Here is a 26597-nt window from a genome sequence, read left to right on the forward strand (position 1 = left end):
TGATAGGAAAATACTATTTCTTGATTTGATGAAGTATAACTTTAGAAGACTTTGTAGATGGCTTTTTGTGGGAATTTTGATTTATTTTATTTTCACTTACTTATTATCCTTTGGAATTATCTTCACCTATAAATAAAAACTCTTCTCTTGTCGTTTGTCTTAGGTTAGGATTTCATTAGGGTAAAAGTCAAAGTAGTATAATTAGAAGGATGCTTATTCTTCTCCCTTCTTCTATTTCTTCCTTGTTTAGTAATTTTATTCCTTTTGTTGGATATTTTTATGTCTTTGTTTTCACATAGAGATAATTTTCTCGACACGGTTGTAAAGAAAACAATTTTATGTATTTTGTTACTTTTCTTCTTAAAGGTCGAGATCCACATGAATTGATGGGGCTTTATTTACATTGTTATACATTTTAATTATATTACAACTTAGGTGTTTGTAAAGTTATGATAGTTTTTTCATAATTTTTTTTTTTTATGTAATCTGAAAGTCAAAAATATATTCTAAATTACACAATAAAAAACTATGTAAAAAATAACTTTTAGATTATGTAATTTAGAAAAAAAATTATGTGAAATATGACTTATGGGTTGTATAATCTAAAAGTCAAAATTGTTTTTCAATTACATAATTTAGAAGTTTTTAAAATAAAAAAAATAGGAAGAACTTTTGCAAGATGATTTGGGGATTCAGTTCTAAACAGTGCATTTTTCCCCTGCAGATGGACTTGAGCATTCAATTATTATGTGATGAATACAAATGTGACTGACAAACAAACTCATTCTAAACCAAGTCATTTAGTCAAATAAATGGGGCCTTACATACTGTAATTTCAAATAACAATGAAGATCAACTTTGTATTACTTGCTGACATTGTGACTCTGAAGGTTGCTCTTCACTCAAATTTCCTCTCCAGAGGATTATCTGCTCATCCTTAAACAAGATAGGGACACATGGCACTAAATCCTGCAGTAGCAGGAACCCCATTCAAATCTCAAGCACCACATGCACTTTTTATCTTCTAACATAAAGACAAAAAAAAACAGTGAATTTTATCATGATTATAGAGAATTAGACATACCCTTAGCTTCACTCCAATCTTTTTGCAGTCACTGGTTCCCACATGAGTACAGTCCAGTCTCACCACCTCCTGAGTCTTAAAAGCCTCCCTCACCCTCTCCACCACATTCACATACACACCATTTCTAGCTGAATATTGAAATCAGATATTACTATATTAGCATATGTACCAATCCAATACTACTTTAAGCTTGATTATAACCAAAAAGCAAGCTTTGGTGCCCAATGATTCACTTACTGAGTTTAATGAGAGGATCTGAGTTCAATCCGTTGTTTCTAATTTCTCTTGTTTCCTCATATGTCAAACCCTCTGTCACATTCTTCACAAGTCTAGGATATATTGGTGCATAAGGCTTCCACAGCATGAGAGGAATAACTGGACGGTTCTTGGGATCATAATTCCGCCCTCTGTACAGAAGCAGTATATTAATGTTGCGGTAGATAACTTTCCCACAAGACTTGTCCTGTGGACACAGCAACACACATCAGGGGAAAAGAAATGCATTAAGAATGATGAATCCTCTGAAAGTGCAGAACAAACAGTAATGTTGACCTCAAGGTGGAAGCAAACATTGTCCATGTCAAGAGTTGGCACACCCAAGCACTTAATCCTCACAGCTTCAGCCTTCTTCCAGTGGTTATGGATGTCATCCAACATGTTGTGAGTGACTCCACCCTTTCCTAGAACAACAACACAAACATCATTAGCTAATTACACAACAACTCATCGATTTGTATAAACAAATTATCTTCTCTGAATGCTCTTTAGATAGAACAGTGAAGAGTTATAACTCAGAGGTAGTGTTTGACCTACCTTTCTATGTATAAAAACTGGTTAAAGTTGAAGTTGAAACAAAGAACTTCAAAAGTTTTGATAAGTATATTTGTAGAGAAGTTCTTCCTTCAGTTCGTCAACTTCTTCCTATTCTTTCTTCTACAGTCCTTCATTGTCACTCAAACCCAATAACCCAACGCTTGTGCAACCACAAATCTGGCATACCTATTAAAAACTACCACAAATCGAATATTAAGTTTATATCTGAATTTTATGTTCACTGCTTTGTCATTCATTACAGATTTGCATGTGTATTTGCATCACAACTTGTACCAAAAACACTTAGCCTTTAATAAAACAACAGCTAAATACCATGTTTTTCTAGCATAAAACATAAAAATATATAATTTAATGTCAAATTGATTTTTGAACCTTCTCAACTTAGTGTTTCAAAGAATATGATTGAACTTCAGATTGATCCTTAAACATTAAAATTTAACCACAAAATAATCTCATGAAACTGAACATGTTAAGTGTCCCACTTTGCTTCAAGAAACTGAATCAAATTTTTCGTTCTTTCACAGCAAAAAATGTCACCAGTGTACGTATTTAGGGAACAAAAAACCTACAACATTAGAAATTTTGTGATTTTTCAAACCATCTTATGTATAATTATTTAAAAGAATAAAGTTCTAATTAATTGACAGAATTATAAGTAAACTCATTTCAGTGATTTTACACAAGCATCTCCAGTACAGTGTTAACCCAGAAGTATAAATAACAGGAACAACCATAAAAAAATGATAACAAAATAAAAACAAAAACATTTTTTTTTTTTTTTTACTTTAGTTTTTCCTCGTGAAAAATTGAAAATAGTTGAGAAAATTAAGCAAAACCTAAATTGATTTGCCTGGCACAGTCACTGTGACGGTAGCGTTCGACGAGCTCTGCCACCTCATCTTCAGTGAGCGGCGCTCCGAGAACCCGGTTTCGCTCCTCCTCTACCCTCTTCCAGTCCGGTTCACTCCGAACCGGAGCAATAACGCCGGTCCATGTCCGGTCGAGCCGACCAGGCCCAAACGGGGAAAATTTGGGCGATTCGCGAAAGCTTATGGGCCCAACGGAAGGGTGGGTTTCCGAGTAAGAGTAACTGAAGTCGAATGGGAGGTTCGATTGAAAAGGCAATTTTGGGGGTCCGTTTTTCTTCGGAGCTCCGTTTTTTTTGGTAGCTCCGTTTTCGGAATCCTTGTTTTTCTTGTTTGCTTTGAGGGGTTTCGGAGAAGGGGAAAACGGCGGGTCGTATAGGTCATCGGAAATGAAATGGCTGAGGAATCGACGCTCATGCAGTGGCAAACGACAGATGGAGAACGAAACGATGCCGTTCCGCATACCGCGAGGTTGAAGAAGGTGTCGCTCAATCAGTGCCAACAACGTCCAATTATAACATTGAATTTTAAAAAATAATAAATTAATATAAATTAAAAAAGAAAACTAAAATATACATCAGTTATCAGAGTGGCGCAGCGGAAGCGTGGTGGGCCCATAACCCACAGGTCCCTGGATCGAAACCAGGCTCTGATATATTTTGAGATTTTTTTGATAATTTTTTTTTAAAGGTTTGATTTAAAAATTTAATTGGCACTAATTTGTGATTAACATAAATATATTATAAAGTCTTATATTTTATTTCTTTTCTATTCTAGCTAGCATATACATATGTTTTATTCTCAGACTACATATTTATAAGAGAGAAATAAGTACAGTTAGGAAAAAAAATGCTTGGCCTATATTTTAAATGGGTAAAATACTTGTTTTCGAAAATGTAAGTTACAAATAAATAAAAATAATCTTAATTGTTAGGCGAGTGATTTGGTATATAATTTTTAATATATGTATATATATTTTAAAAAAATGGTTTTTATTTATTTCTAAAATTATAATTATTATATTGTGGACTAAACATGTTAGGCCAAATTTGGACCATGTTAATTTATGGGTTTTTTCTTCCTTCACTTCCATTGTTGATTTGTGCATCTATAGATTAAAGATTATGGGAGTGCAATTAGTAATTATGAGGGTACAAAAAGAACAATTATGAGGGTACAAGAAGAAAAAGCCTAATTTTGGTCTCTAATAATTTCAACCTAACCAAATCTATTTACAGACTATTCATATCAGCTCATCAAATCAGATGTAACTTCCCTATATATAATTTAATAAAAAAACATAAATAAAAAAAAAAGAATATATTTATTTATACATATACATTTACAAAAGAAAATCTAAACTTTTACCCTGAGTTTACAAAACTAATAAACTGGTATAATAAGAAAGTATCTCAAAACATTAGTAAAAGAGCTCTATACAATAAAGAGTTAACCTTTTAAAAAGAAAAAGAGTAATCTTCCTTTTCTTTTTCCTTAAAACCTTACTCTCAAATATACCCTTTATGCTTTTAGGAAAGAAATGAGAATAAGAAGCAGATGGAAGTGTCATGAGTAAACAATTTGGAAGAAATCTTTTCAAAGGAAAGTAGAAATGTGCAGAACATACTGAGCTTGGAGGTGTAATTCAGTCAAAAGTAGTGGGAAATGATGCTGTTTGGGATGTCCATGCATGTTTGGTTATATTTCTTAATTTCTTCATGATATGACATGCATCTTAATGTAAAAATTGAGATTAATATCAATTTGAATATACATCTCACTATATATAACTATTCCAAATTAATTCTATCAAAGACAGTTATAATAGAATCTAAAACAAACAAGCAGGTAATCTATATGGTCTTGCAGATTAAGAGTTTTGATTATGTTGATGCAAAGAAGAACAGTGTTGCTGAACGAATAAAGTGGGAGCATGAAATTATTCAATGGATTTCTAAGAACTAAAGAGGGTTAAAAGAGTTTGGAGAAAAAACAAGTGGAAGGAATTTAGCTGTTATGATTCTGATCATAAAAAATTCAAATAGTTCAGGCCACAATTCTGATCATACTTCTAGTTTGAGGCTTCCCAAAAACTAGAGATACAAAGGTGAGTAGCAGCACTTCACACATTTCATTTCTCAATTATTTCCAAAAGATGAAGAAAACAGAAATGAAGAAAAACAAGGAGTAATGAAGGCATTTCTAAGATGATAGGTGCAACAGAAGAATTACTGAAAAGGAATGAAGGAACTGATTTCTACAATATGAAGCTATGCTATATAATCATACAAAGAATTCAAGCTGTACACGGTAACTAACTGCTACAATCTATGATACAAAAAGCAGACTATAAATTAACACTTACACCTCAAATGGCCAAAAAAATAGGTATACGTTTTATTCATCTGTCAAATTTGACAGCCAAATGATGGTTTGGTTATGTGAATGAACCATGGCATTACCAAGGAAGTAGATGTAAGCAACATTGCTTTCTGGTTGAGAGGAGCCGGTAACTCTATGCACAATAAAGCTGGTAAACTCTAACTATGCATCATCATTTGACTGTTGAAACAAATATGTCAACATATATTATCTATGGTTAGTTGAACTGTCTTTGAAGTCATTATCCTTTGCCGCTAAGCGAGCGGTTGAACCGACAGTTGTTGGCCGCAATGATCCTTGCCGCAACATGGCCATGAATTCAGGATCATTTGTCTTTCCATCATGCCTTATCCATTGTACCATTTCGTGATACATTGGAAAGAACCTCATTTGTATTGCTGAGTAAGAGAAGTATGGGATAAGTGTTGAGATCACAACAAGCAATGTCACAATCCAAAAGGAAGGCGAAGGAGCAAGAGTTTCAACGAAGACTTTGTAAGCATTTCCTGAAATGCTGGGAGACATTGCTCCATATGCCAGGAGGAAAAGGTACCAGATAGCAATGGAACCCCAGATGAAAATATGTTGAATCAAGGTGAAGTAATTTATAGCAACAGCCATTTGCAAGTTCACAACCCAAACCACACAAGTATACATTGTTGCTCCAAGTATATCCCTGCCAGCAGTTCTTCCCTTCTCATCAAAGGCTTGAATCTCCATTGCCTTTGTGCAGAAAAAGAAAATTAATATGGCACTAACAAAGCCATTAAGCATCCAGCTGAAAATTCGCCGCCAGCTAAAGAGAAGATTTTGCACGCCTTCTTGATATAACATAGGAAACTGCCATGTGAAATGCAAACAACATGGAATGAGCATCAGAGATGTAAACTAAGAGCCCAAATGCAGTAAATCAATGCATACTGAGTTTTACTTTGGATACAGCCAAAAGGGGGCTTATTTAAGTTGTATAATACAAAGGTGACTTTTTTATTTTAACATTATTGCTACCCTTTGCAATGTGCATCCTAAGTCATCATATTAATATCATGATGCAACTGAAGCCACTAGAAAAGGGTAAAAACTAAAAACCAAATAGGTCTAATGTGGATGTAATCATATGATATTGCAATGTTTTGTTATCTTTTTTGTATGGTGGATTCTCTCTACTCTTCCATCACTCAACTCACTATTTTACGAAGGAAAAATTTCATTTCAAAATCATCATGAGAAGAGAAACACAATTTCATGTCCTGAACTGTAAGCTTACCCTCAGACAGTACCGAGCAGACACATCCTGGTCAAAGACCCCAAGAGCAATCACAGGAAGTGACGAAAAGAAGACATTATAGACTGACAAAAACCAGTCATTGTATGCAGGTTGCCCAGAGAATGATGCATACACCTCATATAAGAATAGAGTAAAGCCAAATGTGATGTTTTTGTAGAAGAAATAGCATATCTGTCAGAAGAAGAATGAAACAAGTTAATACAAGTACCAAAGGTTTCAGATTATCTTTTATGGTCTATGGGTCAGTTGGCAACTCGTAAAACTGGTTTAATGGTTTAGGATTGCTTAAGATAATCTAGTCATAAATTTAGGTTATTTTTGTCAAATTTCATCTCAAAACCAAGTGGTATTTATCGACCTTTCGACGAATGAGTGGTTCCAAGAATAATTTAACAAAAACCTATGGAAGATTCAAAATTGGCTTCCCTAAGAACCATTATCAAATATAGGTACCAAACACCATATATTTTTAAAAAGTAGCCACTATACTTAAAGAGGCTGTTTCCAAGTTTCCAAAAATCCCCAAGATCAATAGAATGTTGAGAAGTGGATATAAGTGCCTATACCATTGATGAGATCCTTCGGTAACACCAATGTCCATGTACAAGAAGTAACCTTTCCAAATAACGGAACTGTGCAATTGCAATATCACTAGACATAACCGCCTGGGAGGAACAATAATAACAGAAGGATTTAAAAAAGTGTAAGAAAACAAAATCCATTAAAGAACAAAACACAAATAGTTAATCAGTTTGGTGAGTACCTGCATTCCTTCAACGCCACTGATTCCAATCCCTATATCTGCTTCTTGAAGCATTCCCACATCATTAGCTCCATCACCAATAGCTAATGTAGTTTTACCAGTACCAGATTTTACCAATCTAGTGACCTTTAATAGAGGGGAACCAATAAATAAAACATTACTTTTGCTTGCTAACCAGAATCATTATCAGAATTGAAACAAGAATGAGGGCATGATATCAAATAGAGAGGAAGAAATAGAATAGATTAAAACATACCAGTGCCTTCTGCTTTGGTGAGGAACGGCAGCAGATAACAGATGCACAACGAACTGCAAGGTCCAGAAACATGTTCTTCATATTATCCTCTAGAGCATAAGCAAGTGATTTTCCATCAATAATTAGAGCAAATGCTTGCTGAGAGGTTCCTTTGGAGGCAGTAAGCTGCTGAGAAGCTTCAGATATTTGATGGCGGACATTTTCTCTACAAGCCTAATACATGAATCAGTATAAAAATATCAGAACCTCAATTTCTAACTCTGGTTTAATTAACAAGCTTACACGTCAAGCAATTCCTTCACTTTCAACATATTACACAGGCAAGGAACAGTTTTAATGTGTGAAAACAAAAGGAAAGAAACAGAATGCAGGCATCATCATCCTTGCATCCTTGCATCCTTGCATCAACAATGCCAAGAAAATGCAGTTATTGTAATTAGTATTAGTATCACTCTGTCAAGATGCTTTGTTTGCAAGACTAGAATGGATGAGTTCATGAAATATAAATTCAAATCATCATCTGTGTAAAGCACAATACAATGAATGCATCAACTGTCCATGTAAGAAGGCGTTATTGGTATATTATAATAAAATAATAACTTCTTTAAAATGCAAACTACATCATCACAAATAAAAACTCAAGATTGAAATTTATATTACCTTAGCAATAGCCACCTTGTCTCCGGCCTTCTCCAATGCTTGAATTTCTGGAGTTTCCAATTGGATTACAATTTGTTTCATTCCTTGTCTAAGTAAACTACAAGCAAAACTGAAATGTACATTGATGTCATACATCTTGAGAAAAATTCTCATTCTGAAGCAAATGTTAAAAGGGAATAATCAGTATATTATACCCAATATTGATGGCAGTCTCCATTTTATCCCCAGTCAAAACCCAGATCTTAATTCCAGCTTGGGCAAGCTTGTCAATGCAATCAGGAACCTATAAAAGAATATGAGAAGCATCATTTCAAGTTCGGTTTCAATTGTCATATATTTGTATGTAACCATTTCTTTTTCCTTACTCACCCCATTTTGGAGCTTGTCCTCTACAGCAGTGGCACCAAGAAGGATTAGATTCCTTTCTATCTTATCTGATATTTCTTCAATCTGTGTTTCCCGATCTTCACTAACTGAACTTTTTGCTTGAGAAAATTTATTATCAAACTCCTTGTATTGGTTTTCATCAAGTTCACGATATGCCAGAATTAGAGTCCTTAGACCTGCATCAGCATATTCATGCACATGTTCCAAGGTTTTCTCCTCAAACTCCCTCCCATCCTTGGAAAGCCTCTCAAACATGACACTGCATGAAAATAAGAAAAAAGGTGGGTCAAAAGGGTTAAATGCACCAGTAAGAACTCCAATATACTGTGGTCACAGGTTAGTTTATCACAAACCTGTCAGCACCTTTACAGAGTAACAAAATTCTCCCTTCTTCATCTTTCACAATCACTGACATTCGCTTCCTTGAGCTATTGAATTCTAAAACATTGAGAAGCTTGTATGTCCTGAAACACGAAATTAGTTAGTGTATATGTATATCTGAAGCATTGTGCATTACTTGGATTCCAAAGGGCAATAAACAATACCTGAATTAGGAATACTATACTACATTTTAAAAGTTATTTTAAAAATAACAAAGAGAATTTGTAATAATCAAAATACTCCTTATAAGGCTTGGAAAATCATCCACCCTCAAACTAGCTATTATGGATCATTTTAGGCCTAGCCCATTTTAAATTTTAACTAAAAGATTTATTTTCCTCCATCTATAGGTTGTAAAACAATATTAAAACATCTTTGGGGTCCACACAGATATAAAACACATAACTTCACCCATTGTCTACTTGGCCAGTCATTCTAGTTTAAAAGTATCAATATAAGACTCCACATCCCTGTGCAGCTATAACACTAATTTATTGACTAAGATTAGCCGCAGAAGTGAGAGTTTGCTATCTCCAAGTAATTTTTATTGCATTAGCTGTTGTTATTATTACAAGACAATAATATATAATTGCATCTGTCTTTTTCAGCGAAAATTCAATTTTAATCTTCTTATGTTCATTAGCACTGAAAAATGCAGCATTAAAAAACTGTAGCTACTAAAGAAACAAAGCAATTAATAAAACTGACCTTTCAATTTTTTCACCAGAAACTGGATCCAATTCATAGATTGATAAACTAGTCTGAGTCCTTTTATAGAATTCAAAACCAATTTCTCTCGCTGCAATCACAAATGCTGATTCATCTGGAGATTCAGTTTCATATGAAACATTTCCTGTATCTTCATCAACTTCTGGAAGGGCTGTATGGCAGATTGCCAATAACTGAAAAAAATTCTTAATAACATTTGCATTAGGCTCATTAAACCATTTTCCATTCATTATCCTTTCATCTGTAAAGTTAAATCCTTTGATGGGAGCCTTTCTGGCAGGAGAGCCCCTTGAATCATCAATCAAAGGAGAACCACTATCCATTGCCTTCTCAACCTCTGTAACACAACGGCCATAAGCTACCCCAGCAATGGAACATTTGATGAACTCCATTGAATTGCAGGTCAGAGTTCCAGTTTTATCAGAAAGTATTGTATCAACTTGGCCAAGTTCCTCATTCAAGTTTGAAGTACGGGCGTGGGCTGGTTTGTCTGCATCTTCATAGTACATATGGATATCTTGATTTATGAAGATGCTCTGAAGGACTTTGACAATTTCTATTGAAACATACAAAGAGATGGGAATGAAGAAACCATATAACATTAAGGCTGTCAAACAGTGAAGTATAGCAGCAGCTGGTGCTCTTTTAGGATCAAAGAAAATTGTAGAGTCATCTGGTCTTAGGTACCATCTTTTCATTACTCCATTGTCCAAGTCATCTTTAGTTGAAATGCCAAAGAAAATAGATCCAACAAATGCCATTAGAAACACAATACAAAACATGAAGTAGATAACCCTATCCATCTTCTTCTCAACCTTTGTTCTCTTTGAAGGGGCATCAGTGGAATTCTGAATGACCTTTGTGTCATGACCAGTGAAGATGACAGCTCCATATATATAGTCTGTGTTACGAAGTTTAGAGTCTCTCAGAAGAAGTTGCTGAGGAGAAAGAGGATACTGTTGTTCTTCATACTCCATGCTCCCAACAAATGAATATAAATTTGCATTTGGGTCTTCACATTTTACTGTTGCTTTAAAATCACCTAATTCAAAGTCCTCGTGTAAGGAAGAAGTTACTTCCAACCCTTGTTTTAACTTCAAATTTGTCTCCCCATCCAAGTTCATGGTCTCAACATAGCAGAATGCATCCTCATAACTGGAAGAAAGCAGTAGGAGGTCTGCAGGAAAGAATTCGTCCTTCAGTATCTTCACTATATGCCCCACCTTCAGATTCTTCCACTCAGTATATTCAAAACTTCCTTGCCCTGTATGCACTTTAACTCTTCTATTATTCACCTCCATGTCCTGCAGGATTCCACTAGCTAGATTATAAACTCCAACAATGCTGAACAATTAGCACTTTAGTTTTTCTTAATATAAATAACTAGCGTTCTACTACTTTAATCTCAAACAGATATTTAATTAAACAAATTGAAAATCAAAATCATATTAGCACAGACAACAGGACTTTAAATGTAGGAAAAGTTTTGGCAGGAAATTTTTTTAGATATTATTTTAGGACTTTCTGATTTTTTTAGCACACTGTAATTGTATAAAATTATTATGCGGTTTCAACTCCAGTGTTAAATTTAATCAGGGAGATAGCATTAACAACTATATCCTTTTCAAACAAGACACAGTAAGGATCTGAACAAAATAGCTAGAATTTTCCATAAACTAACTGACATTCCATAAAAGGAAACAGAGAATCATTTTATAAACTAGCAATCCCTCCACCTTTCAAGAAACAACAATTTTCTTTCAAAAATTACTGATATTCTTCAAGTCATGGGGTCTTTGCTATACCCTATAGAGTTTACAGATACTTTAAGTGATCCAAATCAAATTAAAAAAAAATAAAAATCAGAGTCGTTCCAAATCTACACAGTTGTTCTGCAGCGTGTAAGCCAAAAAGGTTCAAGAACATTACTTTCAATAAAATAAGCTCACAAGCCACTATGATGATAAAGTAGAAGACAGAATTTAGTACCTGCTGTTTCCTTCGCCAATCTTCAATGCCCTCTTTGATCATAGTTGCTCCAACAATAATAATCAGAGGAAGGATAGCACTGACAGCGGTATAAGGAGCAAGCTTTGTGAAGGCCAAGATGCCAGTTACCAAAAAATAGAAATTAGCCACCCTCCTAAACTGCTCAAAGAGTGACTTAGGCAAGAAAGTAACAAGATTATACTTTGTAGAGCTCACAGCATTATCAGCATAATTCCTTATCCCAGAGTCAAAGCTCTCTGGTTCATTGCAAAACACCACCCTGGAATACCCTCTTCCTCCTATCTGCGAATGATCCTCCTTGAGAGATTGTTTACCACATGCAAATGAATAGATTTTGCTAAGATGCAACTTCCTTCTCTTCCCACCCTTCATTCTTCTCCTCCCCAAGTCCACTATTCAATAACCAATATCCACAACAACAAAGAAGAAGAAAAACACCCTTAGAAAGAAGAGCTACTTGCTCCACCTCTAAACACCAACCACCAAAGACAACAACTACCAAAACTAACAACCTTCCAAGTCCTTGTCAAACTCAAACTCACTCTCGAATTTCCAAATATAATAAAAATAAAACCCTTCAATGCATCCTACCACAACCCCTCTTCAAGCACAACCACAATTCCAAACCCCAGATACTCAAAACCCCTCTACCCAATTAAGGGTCAACGAAACTGAAGAAAACAAATCAAACCAACAACCCCAAAAGTAAAGGAGAAAGGCTGATCACAGAAGAAGGAAAAAGACTATTACAAAAGCTGTTACCAAAATAACAGAAAGGTTCAGAGATGCTGCTAGAATATCTGTAGATAATGCTGAGGAAAAGCACCAAGTATACAATATATATATGCAGAAAACAGAGAACACCCAGAAACAAACACGTCAAAGGGTGCCCAGAAAACGGTCAAGGAATCAACTTAGCAAGAGAATGTTCAAGGAAGCCAAGGCCAACGACTAGAAATTCACCATGTTTGATAATCCTCTAAGGTGAAACATTCAGAAGAAGAAATAACACTGTGGTGGTGGTCGTGGAAATGTCAACAACAGCGTTGAACAAAGACTCTGATTGGATCTCACATTTCTCCGTGGACGCGCATTACCATTCAGAAGAATTCAAATTTGCGCCACTTTTCCACAGTGCCATGGCAAAACGGGGCATCCAAAGTTTCACGAAGGATGAAAAATTATAAATTACAATTTCAAAAAAGAAAAAAAAAGTTATAAAAATTTAAAGGAAGAAAGAGAGAAAGAGAAAGTTGTGTTGTTATGTGTTCTTCTCCATTTCGCGGGAAAGAAAGTTTAGAAGCTCGTCAATGGTGAGAGACACGTCTCTCTCCCTCTTTCTCTCTCCAGAGGAGAATTCACAGCTAATTAATGCATTGTTGAAGAAAATAAGAAGAAAAAGAAGTTGAAGAAGAAGAAGAAGAAGAAGAAGAAACAACTAAGTAAAAAACTATTTTTGTATAAATATTCAGAACTATGAGGTGTAATTGGAAATAATGATAATTTTGAAGAACACAGTTGCATATGCTAAATTCAATTTAGAATGTGAAATATTAAGATGGCACTAAAAATAAGAAACTTCACATTTGTAAAGAAAAAATCAATTTATAACATTTAATTTTTATTTTTAAATCAAGTTTTTCAATTTTCTTTTTTGGGAAATTTGATAAACAGCATAAAAAAGTGAATGAAAACAAAGCCTCTATTAAATGAATGGCATTTTAGACAGAAGATTAAGCTTAAATGCTGTAACTTTACAAAATCTTAATTACAGATATTATTTGTTTTTTTTAAAGCATTAAGCAATTTCTATGCACTACTTTTTAATTATAATAGAAAAATATTAAAACTTATGTGTCAGAATAACATTATTCTCATTAATATTAAATATATATTTATTTTTGTATATTCTTATATAGTTTTTTTAAGATACAATTAAAAATAAAATAGAAATGTAAAATATATATACTAAAAATTGTCCTTCATATACAAACATGTAACACTTTTGAAGTAATTACGTGACATATTAGTATAGGCTAAAATTGGTTATTTTTTTAAATTTGGTTCGTTTTTTTAAATTAGAAGATTAAATTAGTTGTGATTTACGTATATTTTAAAAAAATAAATACTCAATAAATGAATATAATAAAGTTGACATAATTATATAATTTTTCGTATTTAATTGTTAATGGTAAGGTGATAACCCTCTTAAGATAATTTTTTTTCCTCTTAAGGTAATAATAACTCATTCTTTTGCTTAGTCTTTTCTAAAAATGTTTATTTTATTTATTATAATTATTCATATATATATATATATATATAAAAGTTTATCATATTCAACTACTGTATGTATAGCTAAATTTTACAAAAAAAAATATTGGTTAATAATTTTCTTATGGTCTTCTTTTCCTCACAGGGGTAAATTATGAAATGCATAAAAATATATGTCAAAAAAATAATTAAATAAGGACTAATTTTAAAAATTAAAAATAATTAATCACTAATTAAAATTTTAATAATTAATTAAATAAAAATTTAAAAGCTATTAATTAATCATAAAAAATATTTTAAATATTAATAACATTTTTAATATTTAAAATAATATTAAATTTAGTTAATATAATTCATAAATTAGTTTTTATTTAATATTTTTATAGTATATTATTTATTTTCCTTATCTCTAAAATTCGACATCTGTAATTAAAAATTGAAAAAATATTTTACAGTTAAATTTTATTTTCTTATTTTATTTATAACAATTAATTATTTTTGTATGAAATTAATTTTCATAAATAAGTTCATAATTTTTTTATTTTTTAAACAAATGAAATTGATTTTTCAAATCACCTTTTTACCAAATACATCTAAATATAAATCTTATTTATATGGAAAAATAATCCATTATAAGCATTAACAAACAAGAAAAGGAATAAAATGCTTTTAGTTTGTCTTTACAAGATTATTTATGCATACATTAAAAACTTGATTAACATCGTTGATAATATCAAAATTACTCTTACTATTTATTATATCATTTATTGATTTTATATCATTTATTCAGAACTCAAAAAATCTCTAAGTGGATTCTCTCTCTCTCTCATAATATGCATGTCTATAAACTGATTAAAAATATACAACAAATATGGAAAATAATAATTTAAATTATATTCCATTTTCAAAATGGAAAACAAAAGGAAAAAGAAAATCCTCCTAAAGTGAATATATATATATATATACATATTTTTGCATATAGCACAAAATCATTTTGGGTAAAGTAAACTTTAAAGAATATTAGGAAAAATTAAAAAATATTAAAAAATAATAAGAGAACAAAGTATAATTAATTTAAATGAGTAATTGAGAAAAATAAATAAATTATAAATAAAAAAATGGGAAAATTTTGGTAATAAACGTGTTGGAATGAAAGTGCAAACAAGAAGATGAAAATGTGAAGAAATTTACGAATCGATAATTTTATCATTATTTTGAGGGTCGTTTGAGAATTTTCTAAGTTTGTATTTTCTTTTATTTCTTATGATTTTATCACTACGAATAATGTGTTTTCTAACGCGTTTTCTTGCAATTTTCTATAATTGTGCTGCTAAAAAAGAAGAATTTTATTAACAAAACCACTGTTTACTTTAAGAAAATTTGGGAAAATAAGATTTACTTGGTGAAGGTTTTTCTCTTTTAATTTAATAAAATAGGGAAAATAATTGGGTGGATAAGAAAAATTTGGCAAGTCAAATTACTAGATTTGGTCGTTTCAAAATAAAAGAAAATTTTGGCACATAAAATAGTATTTTTTTTATCTTTAGAAAAAGTAATACATTAATTTTTTATTATTGTTCCAATAATAATAGATTAGTACCTTATGTTAGAACTTTTGAGTATCTATAATGGTAATGAATTAGAAAAATGAATCACTTACCTCTCATTCCATGGAGTAGGTGTATTTATAGGAAGAAATACCCTACTCAATTTTATCCTCTCCTAATTTTTAAGGGGTTGTTAGGTTGTTAGTAATATATACTATTATTTATAAGTAATTTATTTATACATTTTTTTTAACAACTCAAATATTTACGGTGTACCTGGTAGATAGCATTTTAAAATATTATTTATAAACGCATAAAACCGATAAATACAAGATATTTACAAGTAGAAGTCTAATCAAACATTTATGATTTTACACATACACATATCGAACACAGGGTAAAACGAGGAGAAGTGCGTGCTCTTATGGTTTCTACACCGTTAAGATAAATAGTGTTAACCAGCTAAAATACACATACACATATCAGACACAAGTGTCTTTAATATTGTGTTCAGGCTGCCTCTGTGTACGTTGTGAGACAGTTGGAATTTTGTCAATATGAAGATCAAAGGATAAACACAGTTGCATTACATCTGTGAAGAAATAATATGGTACCATTTTTTTTTTGGATCAAAAGGGACCCACCTTTTTTACCCTTACCTGCAAAAGACAATATCTTATATATCTTAATTATCATTTTTTTTGTATTTTCAGAAAAAATAAGGTTAGAAAAAAATTTAAGACATGAAAAAAATAATTTCAAGCAACTCTAAATACACAAAGCATTAGAACATTCAAAAAATAAATGTTGAATAGATTACTCGTGTTTTTCACAAAACGTACACATAGAACAAATATGCAGACCTTTTCAAATAAATTTATTCTATTGAAATAAATTTTTTACATAAAAAAATTTGTAAAAGAAGACATTTTAGTTAACATATCACAACAAATCAATCTCCTTCAAATGTCAGTCATATAATAACAATATATATCACACATGAACTTATACAATCAAGGATATTCAACAAGCAGGATATCGACAAATGACTCATGGAAGACCTATAATAAGTATGTCCTACCAAAGACTAACATCTAATCCAATATAGTACCCAGATTTACAAGCGAATCCAAGAATCATGACATCCGAGTAAGTTCAATACAAGGTCGTGCATCTACATGTCAGTGTGCAAGAACTCATCTCTCATCGCATAATATCTTAGTTTCTATAGCTTAGATCATCATTGAAGTAAGGGGATATCTATTACAACACTGGAGTCAATACTCTAATACACAAATTAAATAATAGTTCACATACTACCCCAAATATCAGACCACAAATTCATGCAAATTCCATCAATCTTAGCAAGTATCACCATATAATGAATTATTTAAATAAAAACACAAAATCAATTAAATTTATAACTTAATATTCATTGCACATTTTAAATAAACATTCATATACAATTTCTATCTATTGCAAAGACAAGGAAAAAAAAAAATTTTTAACTTGAGTGAGAATAGACTCGTTTGAGTGAAAATATTTTAGCTTTAGTGAAATTTTGGGGTTGATTTTTAGTGTTGTTTTCGCTGGACTAAAAATTTCTTTACTTGAGCGAAAACATGACAAAAAATAAGGTTGAGTTGCAAGACTATTTTCGCTTGAGCAACTCGCTTGAACAAAAATATAAAAAAATCAACATCAATAAAATCAAATGTGTTTTCAAAGTTCTTCTAAAAAACATTCTAATAATACAACTTCAAAATAGTTCAAAATGATCCATCCAAATCATGACTTGTTCAAACTTTATCTTTCAAACATTTAAATTCAATCTTAATCATTAAAATTCATAAACTCATCTTAATTATTAAAATTCATAAACTCATCAAAACTCGGTTTAACAAACTATATACTTTATCATCCAGAATCCAATTATTAGATTAACTTCTTATCCATATCAATTATCCTAAAATTCTATAAAAAAAACATAAATAATTTTTTTTACGAAAAAATTCTAACTTAAAGAAGAGAATCCCTCAAAATTAAGAGACCCATTATGAGCTTAAATAAATATGAATTTACTTTTTGTTGAAAATTTGATTGAATATAATTAATACATGTCTCTTCACTCGATGAAGAAAAGAAGAGAAAAAAGGAAAATGAGAGAAAGCGGAAAAAGAGAAAAAAAAAAGTGGGACTACACTTTTTTTTATTATTTATTGTTTTGTAGGTAAAATATAAAATAACAATTTTGGGATTAGTTTTAAAATTTAAATAATAACATTTTGCTGTTGTATTTTAATAGTATAACAATGTTTTAACAGTATATTTAAAATTATTTTTATTAGAAAATAAATAATATTGTTTTATCAAATGTTTTTCTAAATACTTTTCAAATTCAGTTTGTAGCAAAATTTATTTTTACAAAAAAATATTTAAAAAGATAAATTAAAATAAAACTACAAATACGAAATATAAATAGAACTTGATAAACATAAAATGTCGCTTTAATGTTTTTTTTTTCTTTTTCCATAAATTGATTCTTAATCAAACCTTCCTTTTGTAGTTATTATCTTTTGCTCCATTTTTCTTTCTTGTGGTTTATTCCATACGTTGACACCTGGCAATTTTAATTGACTAAAACATAATTTTGTTCTTCAATTTTCTTATCACAAATTTTACTTCGATTTAGAAATAAAATAATTATTTTCTATATTAATCTTGGTTCAACCATCCAACTTAAAACATTAATCATGCATATTATATGTTGATTTTCACGTATACACTTTAATTAGCATCGTGCTACAATTATTTATTTATATTGTGTTATTAAAGTTATTTTAAAATTAATTTTCACATAAGTTTTAAATTTTTATAACAAAATAGAATTATCAAACAACAGAAATTACAACAGTTAAGTAAAATTACTAATTTTATAATTTTAACAGACTTAATATTTCAATCTTGAAAAAAATAAAAAAAGTAAATTATATATTTGGAAAAATAAGATATTGTATTTTATTTTTATTTTTATTTTTATGGTTTGTTGTCTATAATGAGATACGAGGAATCAAAACCTGAGAAGAGACAAAAGCAAAGTTAGAAAAAAGAGTTCAAAACGAAACAATGTTTTTTGTTTGTTGGTGAGACAACGACATGATACTCATTCATGTTTACTTATACTACTATTTTTTTTTTTTAATTTTTAATAGCAAGTTTTATTCAATAATTTAATCTATAATAGTAAACATCTAAATATAACATATCAATGATTTCTAACTATTAATAAAGATATTTCTATTTATACTTACTTTATAACAATTTTTAGTGTAACCAATTTTATTCTTATTAATATAATTTATTTTACTATTTTACTTTTTATATTTTGTAACTATTTTTTTTTAAAATTCAATTAACTACTTACAATAAAAAATATTAATTATAATAAAATTATTTATTTTATACTTATTTTTTATGAATGTATTTTTTTATAAATTTAAGAATATATTTTATTTTAATAATTATGATAAGAATGAAATTTTATTTTTTTTATCATAAAAAAATTAGAGACACTTGCTTTGAAGATACATATGTTATATTTATATTTTATTTTTTATTAAAAAATTATAACAATATATAAATATAATATTAGTTTTATTTTACTTTTAATTATATTTAAAAATTAAAGAAATAAAATAAAACTAACTATTCAAATATTAAAGGTGAATATCATCTAATTATTCATTGTTTTAAATAATAATAATAATTATTATTATTCTTAAAATATATAAAGATAAAGTTCCTTTTTGAATACCCAATTAAATTCTTGTTTTGTGCTAATTAACATATGAGTAACACTAATTTGTTAAGTAAGTAGTTGGTTAAGTATGTTGTCCTGGTCCTAGACAATAAGAAGGTGAGGTCCATGATGGAATTAGTACCTCATATGATAATCTCAAGATGAAACCAGCCTGAACAAAGTTTTAACAAAAATTACCTCGAATCGAAATCAGGAATTGAGAATAAGGTGTGATACCTCCCATGACGAGTATGGGGCGATCAAACCTTATAAACCATGGTCTCAACCACCATAAATTTTTTGTGTAATTTTCGTTAACGGATTATCACACTGTAAAATTTTTGGATATTGTTTCTTATTGTCCCATTTAATTATGAAAATTGATGCCTATAAATATAAAGAAAATCATAATAAAAAGAGATCGAATTTTGAACATTTATTGATGTATGTTTATATTACATACCCAAATAGATAACAAATAAGAAAAAAGAATCTAAGTAGAGATTCACAAATACTTGAAACAGATTCACAAACGGTGTCAATGTTTTTCCAAAACAATATAAGTGAAAAAGATTGAAGACAAACTAAGCTTATAAGATTAGATTTCTTAGTTTGTTCTTGTTTGGGTTTTGGGTAGGTTACATATTGGTTAGGCTTAAGGATATAATGTTTAAGTTATAGGCTAACATAGGTTGGGTATTGAAAATTTTGAATGAGTGTTGAAGATATTCTTGTAGGGAAAGTCTTGGAAGGGTTGATTAAGTTTGTGAAAGCTAGTGTAGGTACATGTGTAGATTTTGGTTAAGTGAAAAACACAAAAATAAACAAAACACAAAATAAGGGTGAACTATTATTTTTATTAAGTATGTAAAGAACAACATCAAAATATACTCAACCTCTCGTGACATGATATTTTTTTACATATATCTAGTAGATTATCATAGACGGTTCACTTGTGGCTTGATGTTAGAAATCTCCATTAACTCTTAGCATTTGATACATTTGACTGTATGACTCAAAATATCACTAAAATCTAGAATCTCATTGAATCTTTTAATCTAATGCTCACAATATGCCTCACAAACTCAATGGTACCTCCGTAGTTAATACCTAAATAACACAAGTAGTTATTACAATAGTATCACTCTAATAACTACTTACAAATATTACACGGACAACATAACAACATAAATTTAATATTTTCAATTTTCCAATCAATAAAACATTCAAAAAGCAACATAAATAACATATTCATATTAATTTTAAACAATTTTTTTATGGTCAAACACCTCAAACTTAACAAAACATGCAATTTAATGTACACAAACTAAATCACACACCATAGTTAAATTATTGTAGTTCAGAGTTTAGGGTTTAGAGTTTAGTTCGTTCTTACTTATTTTTCTTCTAACCCAGGGTTCCAACAATCAAACACAATGTAAAAAACAAAGTTAAAACAACACAAAAATGTATATTTCTATTGTATAATACTTAACCAAGTTAAAAAAGCATATCACAACTCATTTCAATTCCAAAAGTTTACATAAACATTATTAACATTTCCAAATCTCTTTCCACCTATATAAATTTCAATTTCATCATCATAGATTCTTGCTAATAATATTTATTATAGTATTTCTGAATCAAAATCAATCAATGTCATACCAATTCATTAACATGTATCTAATATAGTGTTATATCAAAAAAAAAAACTCCAAACTTTTTTTCATGTTCCACATACTTTTTAACTCAAAATAAACTGAACTAATTAAAAAAAATAAATCTTCATCTAAAGATTGTTTGTTTAATAAGTAATAACAATCTTAAGATTGAAAAGAATTGAAGTACAAATACACTTTAAAAAAACATAAGGAAACACCACATAAACAATTAAAACACTTATTAGAAGTTGACAAAGTTTAGAGAATAATTTTCTTAATTGAAACCTATAAGATCTTAAAATACTCACATATTGAGGCAAAAAGAGTAAAGAAAGGAAAACTTTAGAGTGAAGAGAAACTTACTTGGTATAAATCATTTTTACTCTACCAACTTTTCTTGGATACACAACTAGAAAATTATTAAATAGAAACTAATTCTAGAGACAAAAAATAAGTAGTTACTATATTGACTAAGTTAGATACTATTTTAAAAATTAGTTGATAATTTTTTATTAATAATAAAAACTACTTTAACTATCAATAATTTTGTAGTCTATAAAATAATGTATAATTTAGTCAATATAATTAATAATAATTATTTGTTTTAAAAAAAAAATTATTTAATGATTTTCTTGTAGTGATAGAACTGATTTATAGAAAAGATGAAAAACTTCTCCAAAATTTTAGAAAGAAGTTTGAAGAAAAAAAAATTGTCTTAGGAAAAGAAAAAAAGTTTCAAGAAATGAAATGAAAATGTAGAGGATCTCACATAAAATATAGGTAAAAAACAAAATAGAATAATATACGTAACAAAATAAAAATAATTTATTATATTGTTAAAAACTATGTAAGGATCCCGTATTGCTAGGGGACTAGACATTCTTCGAAGAATGCTAATTGCATTACAAAGTAGAAATAAGTTATAAAAATATAAATATTAAACTATATTAAAATAAAATATGCAATTTTAATTCCTAAATATTAAATTTGGTATTAGAAATCGTTTTATTTGAAATCTAAAAGCTTAAATTTTAAAATGTAATTAATTATAGAAGTCCAATACAATAAAACTCATTTCAGTCTCACAAACTTAAAATCCAAGGAGTAAAATCACGTTTTGATTTTCATTTTTAAAAGACTAAAAAAATAAAATTGAGGACTAAAATAAAAATTATTTCAAATTTTAGGGATTGATACATAATTAAACCTAAACATTATAAATAAGATTTTGAATTCATGAAATGAAAGCGATATTTTATTTGTAATTTTATGTGAGTGTCGTATTAATTAACCTAGAAGCTGGCACTATCTCATTCATAAATAGTTTGATTTGATAAGCACAAGAAAACTGCAACCAAAACTTGAATTATCTCTTTTATTAATTTTGAGAAGCAATGTCATGCACATATTATTGCATTATTATATTGTATTATTATATAGTATTATTATATAGTATAAGATAATGAATTGTTTTGACTTATGTCAGTGCATAATGGAATGATATTTTGTACCTTATTCGTATAATTTATTTTTATAAATTTCTTTCCCTGCACGTAACCCATAATAGACTTACCATTCACCAAACACACTTCTTCTTCATTTGTTTTCTTCTCAGCTGCCTGGTTTCGTTGGTACTTGCTGTGACAAAGTCAATACTCTCATTCATATCCCTTTCTAATTAATATAAATATATATATTCTCTGGTATTTAGCATGTTAGGTAGGGCATATTAATGTTATGAGTTTAAAGTCTAGGTGGAGATAGGGATATCTATTATATGACAAGGGTATTAAAGGAATTGCACTTAGAATGAAGTATGGTTGATTGTTACAATTTGTAGAATAATCTCATGTAATGAAACAGTTTTGTCAAAAATGGATTTTTGATTTGATTGTTTTTAAATAATTTTGAAGCACTTTTAAATTTGTTTTGTTTTTCGTATAAAAGGTATAGAGAATTTCTATCTGCTAAACAATTAACTTTTTTTCATTGGTTGGTACTGTCTTTCTTCGTTCCTTCTTTTCTAATTTTTTAGGTTTGATCGAACTCTGCTTCCTTTCTTTTCTTTCTTTCACTATCTTCGGTCAAACTTTGCTTTCTTCATTTGCTCTCGGTCGGGAGGACAACTGCAAGAGGTGTTTCGACCCTCTAGTAAGTGTTTGGTATTCAATGCAATAAATGCGTAATAATGATGTACATTTTCCTTGAAAGTTATGTTTATTTACATGGCTATGATGAGCCTTATTACTGTTGAGCTGAAATTAACATATGGATCGTGATTAAGAGTGTATTACCTAATTCTCTATACGACTTAGCCTAATTAATTATCTCTTGATCTTAATGCATTTTAAACATGTTGGTTGGTACTGGGTACCGAGATATCCGGGACTCGTTCGGTCTCGACCGGTACATTTTTAGAATTAAGAAAAATATTGTAAATTTGGTTTTTAATTTTTAAAAGCATAATCTTAATATTTTTTATAGTAATTGTTATTATTGTTATTGTACTCGTTGTAACCTAGAGAGGTTAAACCAAGAGTGATTAGTGTACTCGTTGTAACCTATAGAGGTTTGTCTACTTAGAATAACCTAGAGAGGTTGGCGTACTCGTAATCATTCATTTGATTCATGGAACCTCTTAAGTTGTATGCTTAAGGGAGAACTAGACGTATTTCGTGTGTTGAGGGTGAACCAATATAAATCTTGTTGTGTTGTTTGCTTGGCTTAATATTAGACGACCTAGTCTAGTCTGTTGCGAGAAAGAATCTACAAGATCTATTCAACCCCCCTGTTAGAGTCAGTTGTTCTAACAAGTATTGACATTGTTATATAGCTGATGGAAACCATCCAACGATAACACCATGGAGAAAAACTCTACACTTGAAGAGTAGAATATTAGGATTTTCTTCATTTTTCTTAATCTTGTAGATATTGTATACGTGTAGTTTCGCTTGTATTTGTTGTGAAATTTTGTAAAGACATATGTGGGCTTTATTTGGGCCTCCTTTTTTGACCTCAATTGGATGACCAAGAACATTAGGAAAACTCATCTTTTTGGCCAATCAATAGAGGAAAAGATAGTGTAGAGTAGAAGTACCACACCGAGTGGAATAGGAGAATTTTAGTGCAAAATGGGGCAATCCTTGTTTGGACATTTAGAGACTCGAAATTTGATTCTTTTGTAGTTGCATTTTGGCTTGTTTTTTAAGTCTCACATTCTTTTTAGCAAGGTGGGCAAGAGGGCCAAAACATCTATATATAGAGCTAATAACCTCTTGCAAAAATCACCTTTGAATGAATGAGAATTAATTTACTTATATGATTGTCTTCTTATTCTGTGGTCAAAATGGGAGTAATCTTCTCATTTTCTCCTTCATGGATCATTCCTTGAAGAGAGAAATACATGAGTAAATAAAAGAGAAAATATAAGAGAAAGGCAAAGATACTTCATTAATGTAAATTGTTTGATGTAAAGAAGCATAATCTGCAAGCATTCAAACATTGTTATATTAATATTAAAATCTTAAACATTCAAAAGCAATACATAAAAAAAACTAGCAAATCATATTTTTTTCTTTCGTCATTGCTTGCTTTCGATGATCCTCTTAAGTTAATTAGTGACGGAACAACTCTCATAAGAACTTATGCCTAAAATTAAATAAAATAATATAATCAATTTCGATCACCAACTACATATGTAAGATTTAACTAATGCCACTACTATAACAACCAAATTTTCATGAATGTGGCATCTAGATGCAATGAAAAAAGAGAAGTGTGTGCATTTGACCCTTAACATTTGCAAGTTCATGTTCCATTTTACAACTTTTTGTTCAATATTTTTGCTTTACTACTTGCATTTGATGAACCAAAGTTGACATCACTTAGTCTTCTCTTGGAGTGCTTAAAAGCAAGTATTGGAGAAGCTCCCAATAAAATTCCTTTAACTTGACTTGAATGATCTTTACAAAAATATGACACCAATGGAACCATTTGAAAAAAATACCTAGATGCAGTTTCTTGATTTTTTTGTAAAATAACTCATTAATTTTCTCATACATATAATTGGAACATAACTCAAATGTAATCACTTAAAGTAATAGTTTTGATGTTATGACTGGTCTAATATAAAAACGAACAACATAACAATAAATTTATATTTCAAACAATCTTCAGCAAGAAGATAAATAAAGCATTTTATACAACTACATCTAAAACAAGTATACTGTACTTGATGTAATTACCCTTCTAAATCTTCAATTATTCATTGCAAGTACTAACTCCACCAAAATTAAAGTCAAATAATACAATCAATAAATTTGAATATGAATAAAAATATAATGTTCATGTCATCTAAGGACATATATTAACACCTATTATAAAATTTACTTGGTCACTATCTATGATGAAGAACCATCTAAAAAATATCACATTGGATCCTTAACAATGTCTATAACTAAAAGAATTAAAGAAAAAGAGATATCCAAGAAGAATATTTTCCTCATTTGAAGTGTAGACTATTAAAATATCATTTTTCTCTTCTTATTATAGATAATTACATAAATGTAGTTTCTTTATAAATTTGTAGAATTTTTTGTAGAAATACATGTGAGTCTAATTGGATCTCGAATTGAACCTTGTTGGATCATCAACTTCCTAGAAACCCTATTCAAAATTCGACCATGTATATAGGAAGAAGCTACATTGACTTGAGAATCAATTTCATCTTTCATTTTAAAATTACCAAATTAAGATTCTTTAATTAAAATAAAAACTTTCTCAAATTACAATTAATAACATATTCTTTGCAGAAGATTTTCTTTTATCTTGCTACCCTATTATTATCCATGAAGATGAGTGAAAATTTTACAATTTTTTTGAAGAGAATAAAAGATTATTTTCTCACAAAATGCCTAACTAAACTGCAAGAGCTGACTTGAATAATTTGATACGTAAAAGATACGTAAGTCTCCGTATTAAAAACTATTAAGAAATATGACGTACTTAATGATTTTTTTTTATCAGCAACGTACTTAATGAATAATATGGTTTTTTAAATACACTCTATCATATATTACAAGTTTATTAAATTTTATAATAACTATTTTATAATTGTACTAATGATTTTTTTTTAGTGGACACTTGACAGGAATACCTTTTTTTACACTATTAATACGTATATTAACTGTAAGAAAAATAAAATTTAGATATTTAAAGAGAAGTTTAATTTTTTTTCTTTTTCTTTTAGCATGGTGAAATTAGTTCTGTCTTTAATATACAAAACATGAGTGAGAATAGGAGGAACTATAAAGAAGAAAAAGTCAAAGTGTACGAAATGCAAAGAAGTTGTCATCATATCAATCATTCACCATGATTGAGTTTCTTTATTCTCAAATTGTACATGTCTATAATCTTAATAAGAAAAATATATTTCCTATTATTATGTTAATAGAAATTAGTTTGAGGAATATCGTTAAATATAAGAGCTATAACAAAAGTTTAAATAAGAGTCTCAAGATAAACATCATATATTAATGACCTCAAAAGATTTATATATATATATATATATATAATATTAGGAAAAATATCAAAATTGATGACATAATATTTATGAGAAGTTTTTTTATTAAGAATTGATGTAGTTTGATGAACTCTAGAGATATTTTAAGTACTATTAAA

General features: G+C 29.6%; 2 protein-coding genes and 1 non-coding gene across 3 annotated transcripts; 1 reads left to right on the forward strand and 2 right to left on the reverse strand.

Annotated features, from left to right (window-relative positions):
* Window positions 1–691: 691 nt before the first annotated feature.
* LOC137806211 (CRS2-associated factor 2, mitochondrial) lies at window positions 692–3317 on the reverse strand. The gene is made up of 5 exons (XM_068606207.1): window positions 2755–3317; window positions 1637–1764; window positions 1322–1547; window positions 1085–1212; window positions 692–969 (listed from the first exon to the last, which is right to left on the reverse strand). The coding sequence occupies exons 1-5, from the start codon at window positions 3245–3247 to the stop codon at window positions 853–855; spliced, it is 1092 nt and encodes a 363-aa protein (XP_068462308.1). The 5' UTR covers window positions 3248–3317; the 3' UTR covers window positions 692–852.
* Window positions 3318–3367: 50 nt separating this feature from the next.
* Window positions 3368–3439, forward strand: TRNAM-CAU (transfer RNA methionine (anticodon CAU)). Its single transcript has one exon. It is a non-coding gene; the product is annotated as a tRNA-Met (tRNA).
* A 1599-nt stretch (window positions 3440–5038) lies between these two features.
* Window positions 5039–13218, reverse strand: LOC137806212 (putative phospholipid-transporting ATPase 9). The gene is made up of 11 exons (XM_068606208.1): window positions 11620–13218; window positions 9610–10934; window positions 8874–8984; window positions 8503–8779; window positions 8328–8416; window positions 8134–8242; window positions 7474–7686; window positions 7218–7343; window positions 7021–7119; window positions 6434–6625; window positions 5039–6006 (listed from the first exon to the last, which is right to left on the reverse strand). Exons 1-11 carry the CDS (start codon window positions 12010–12012, stop codon window positions 5374–5376), a joined length of 3567 nt encoding a protein of 1188 aa, XP_068462309.1. The 5' UTR covers window positions 12013–13218; the 3' UTR covers window positions 5039–5373.
* Between the last annotated feature and the right edge of the window lie 13379 nt (window positions 13219–26597).

This window comes from Phaseolus vulgaris, chromosome 3 (genome assembly GCF_000499845.2).
Source record: "Phaseolus vulgaris cultivar G19833 chromosome 3, P. vulgaris v2.0, whole genome shotgun sequence".
In the NCBI taxonomy this organism is placed as follows: domain Eukaryota; kingdom Viridiplantae; phylum Streptophyta; class Magnoliopsida; order Fabales; family Fabaceae; genus Phaseolus; species Phaseolus vulgaris.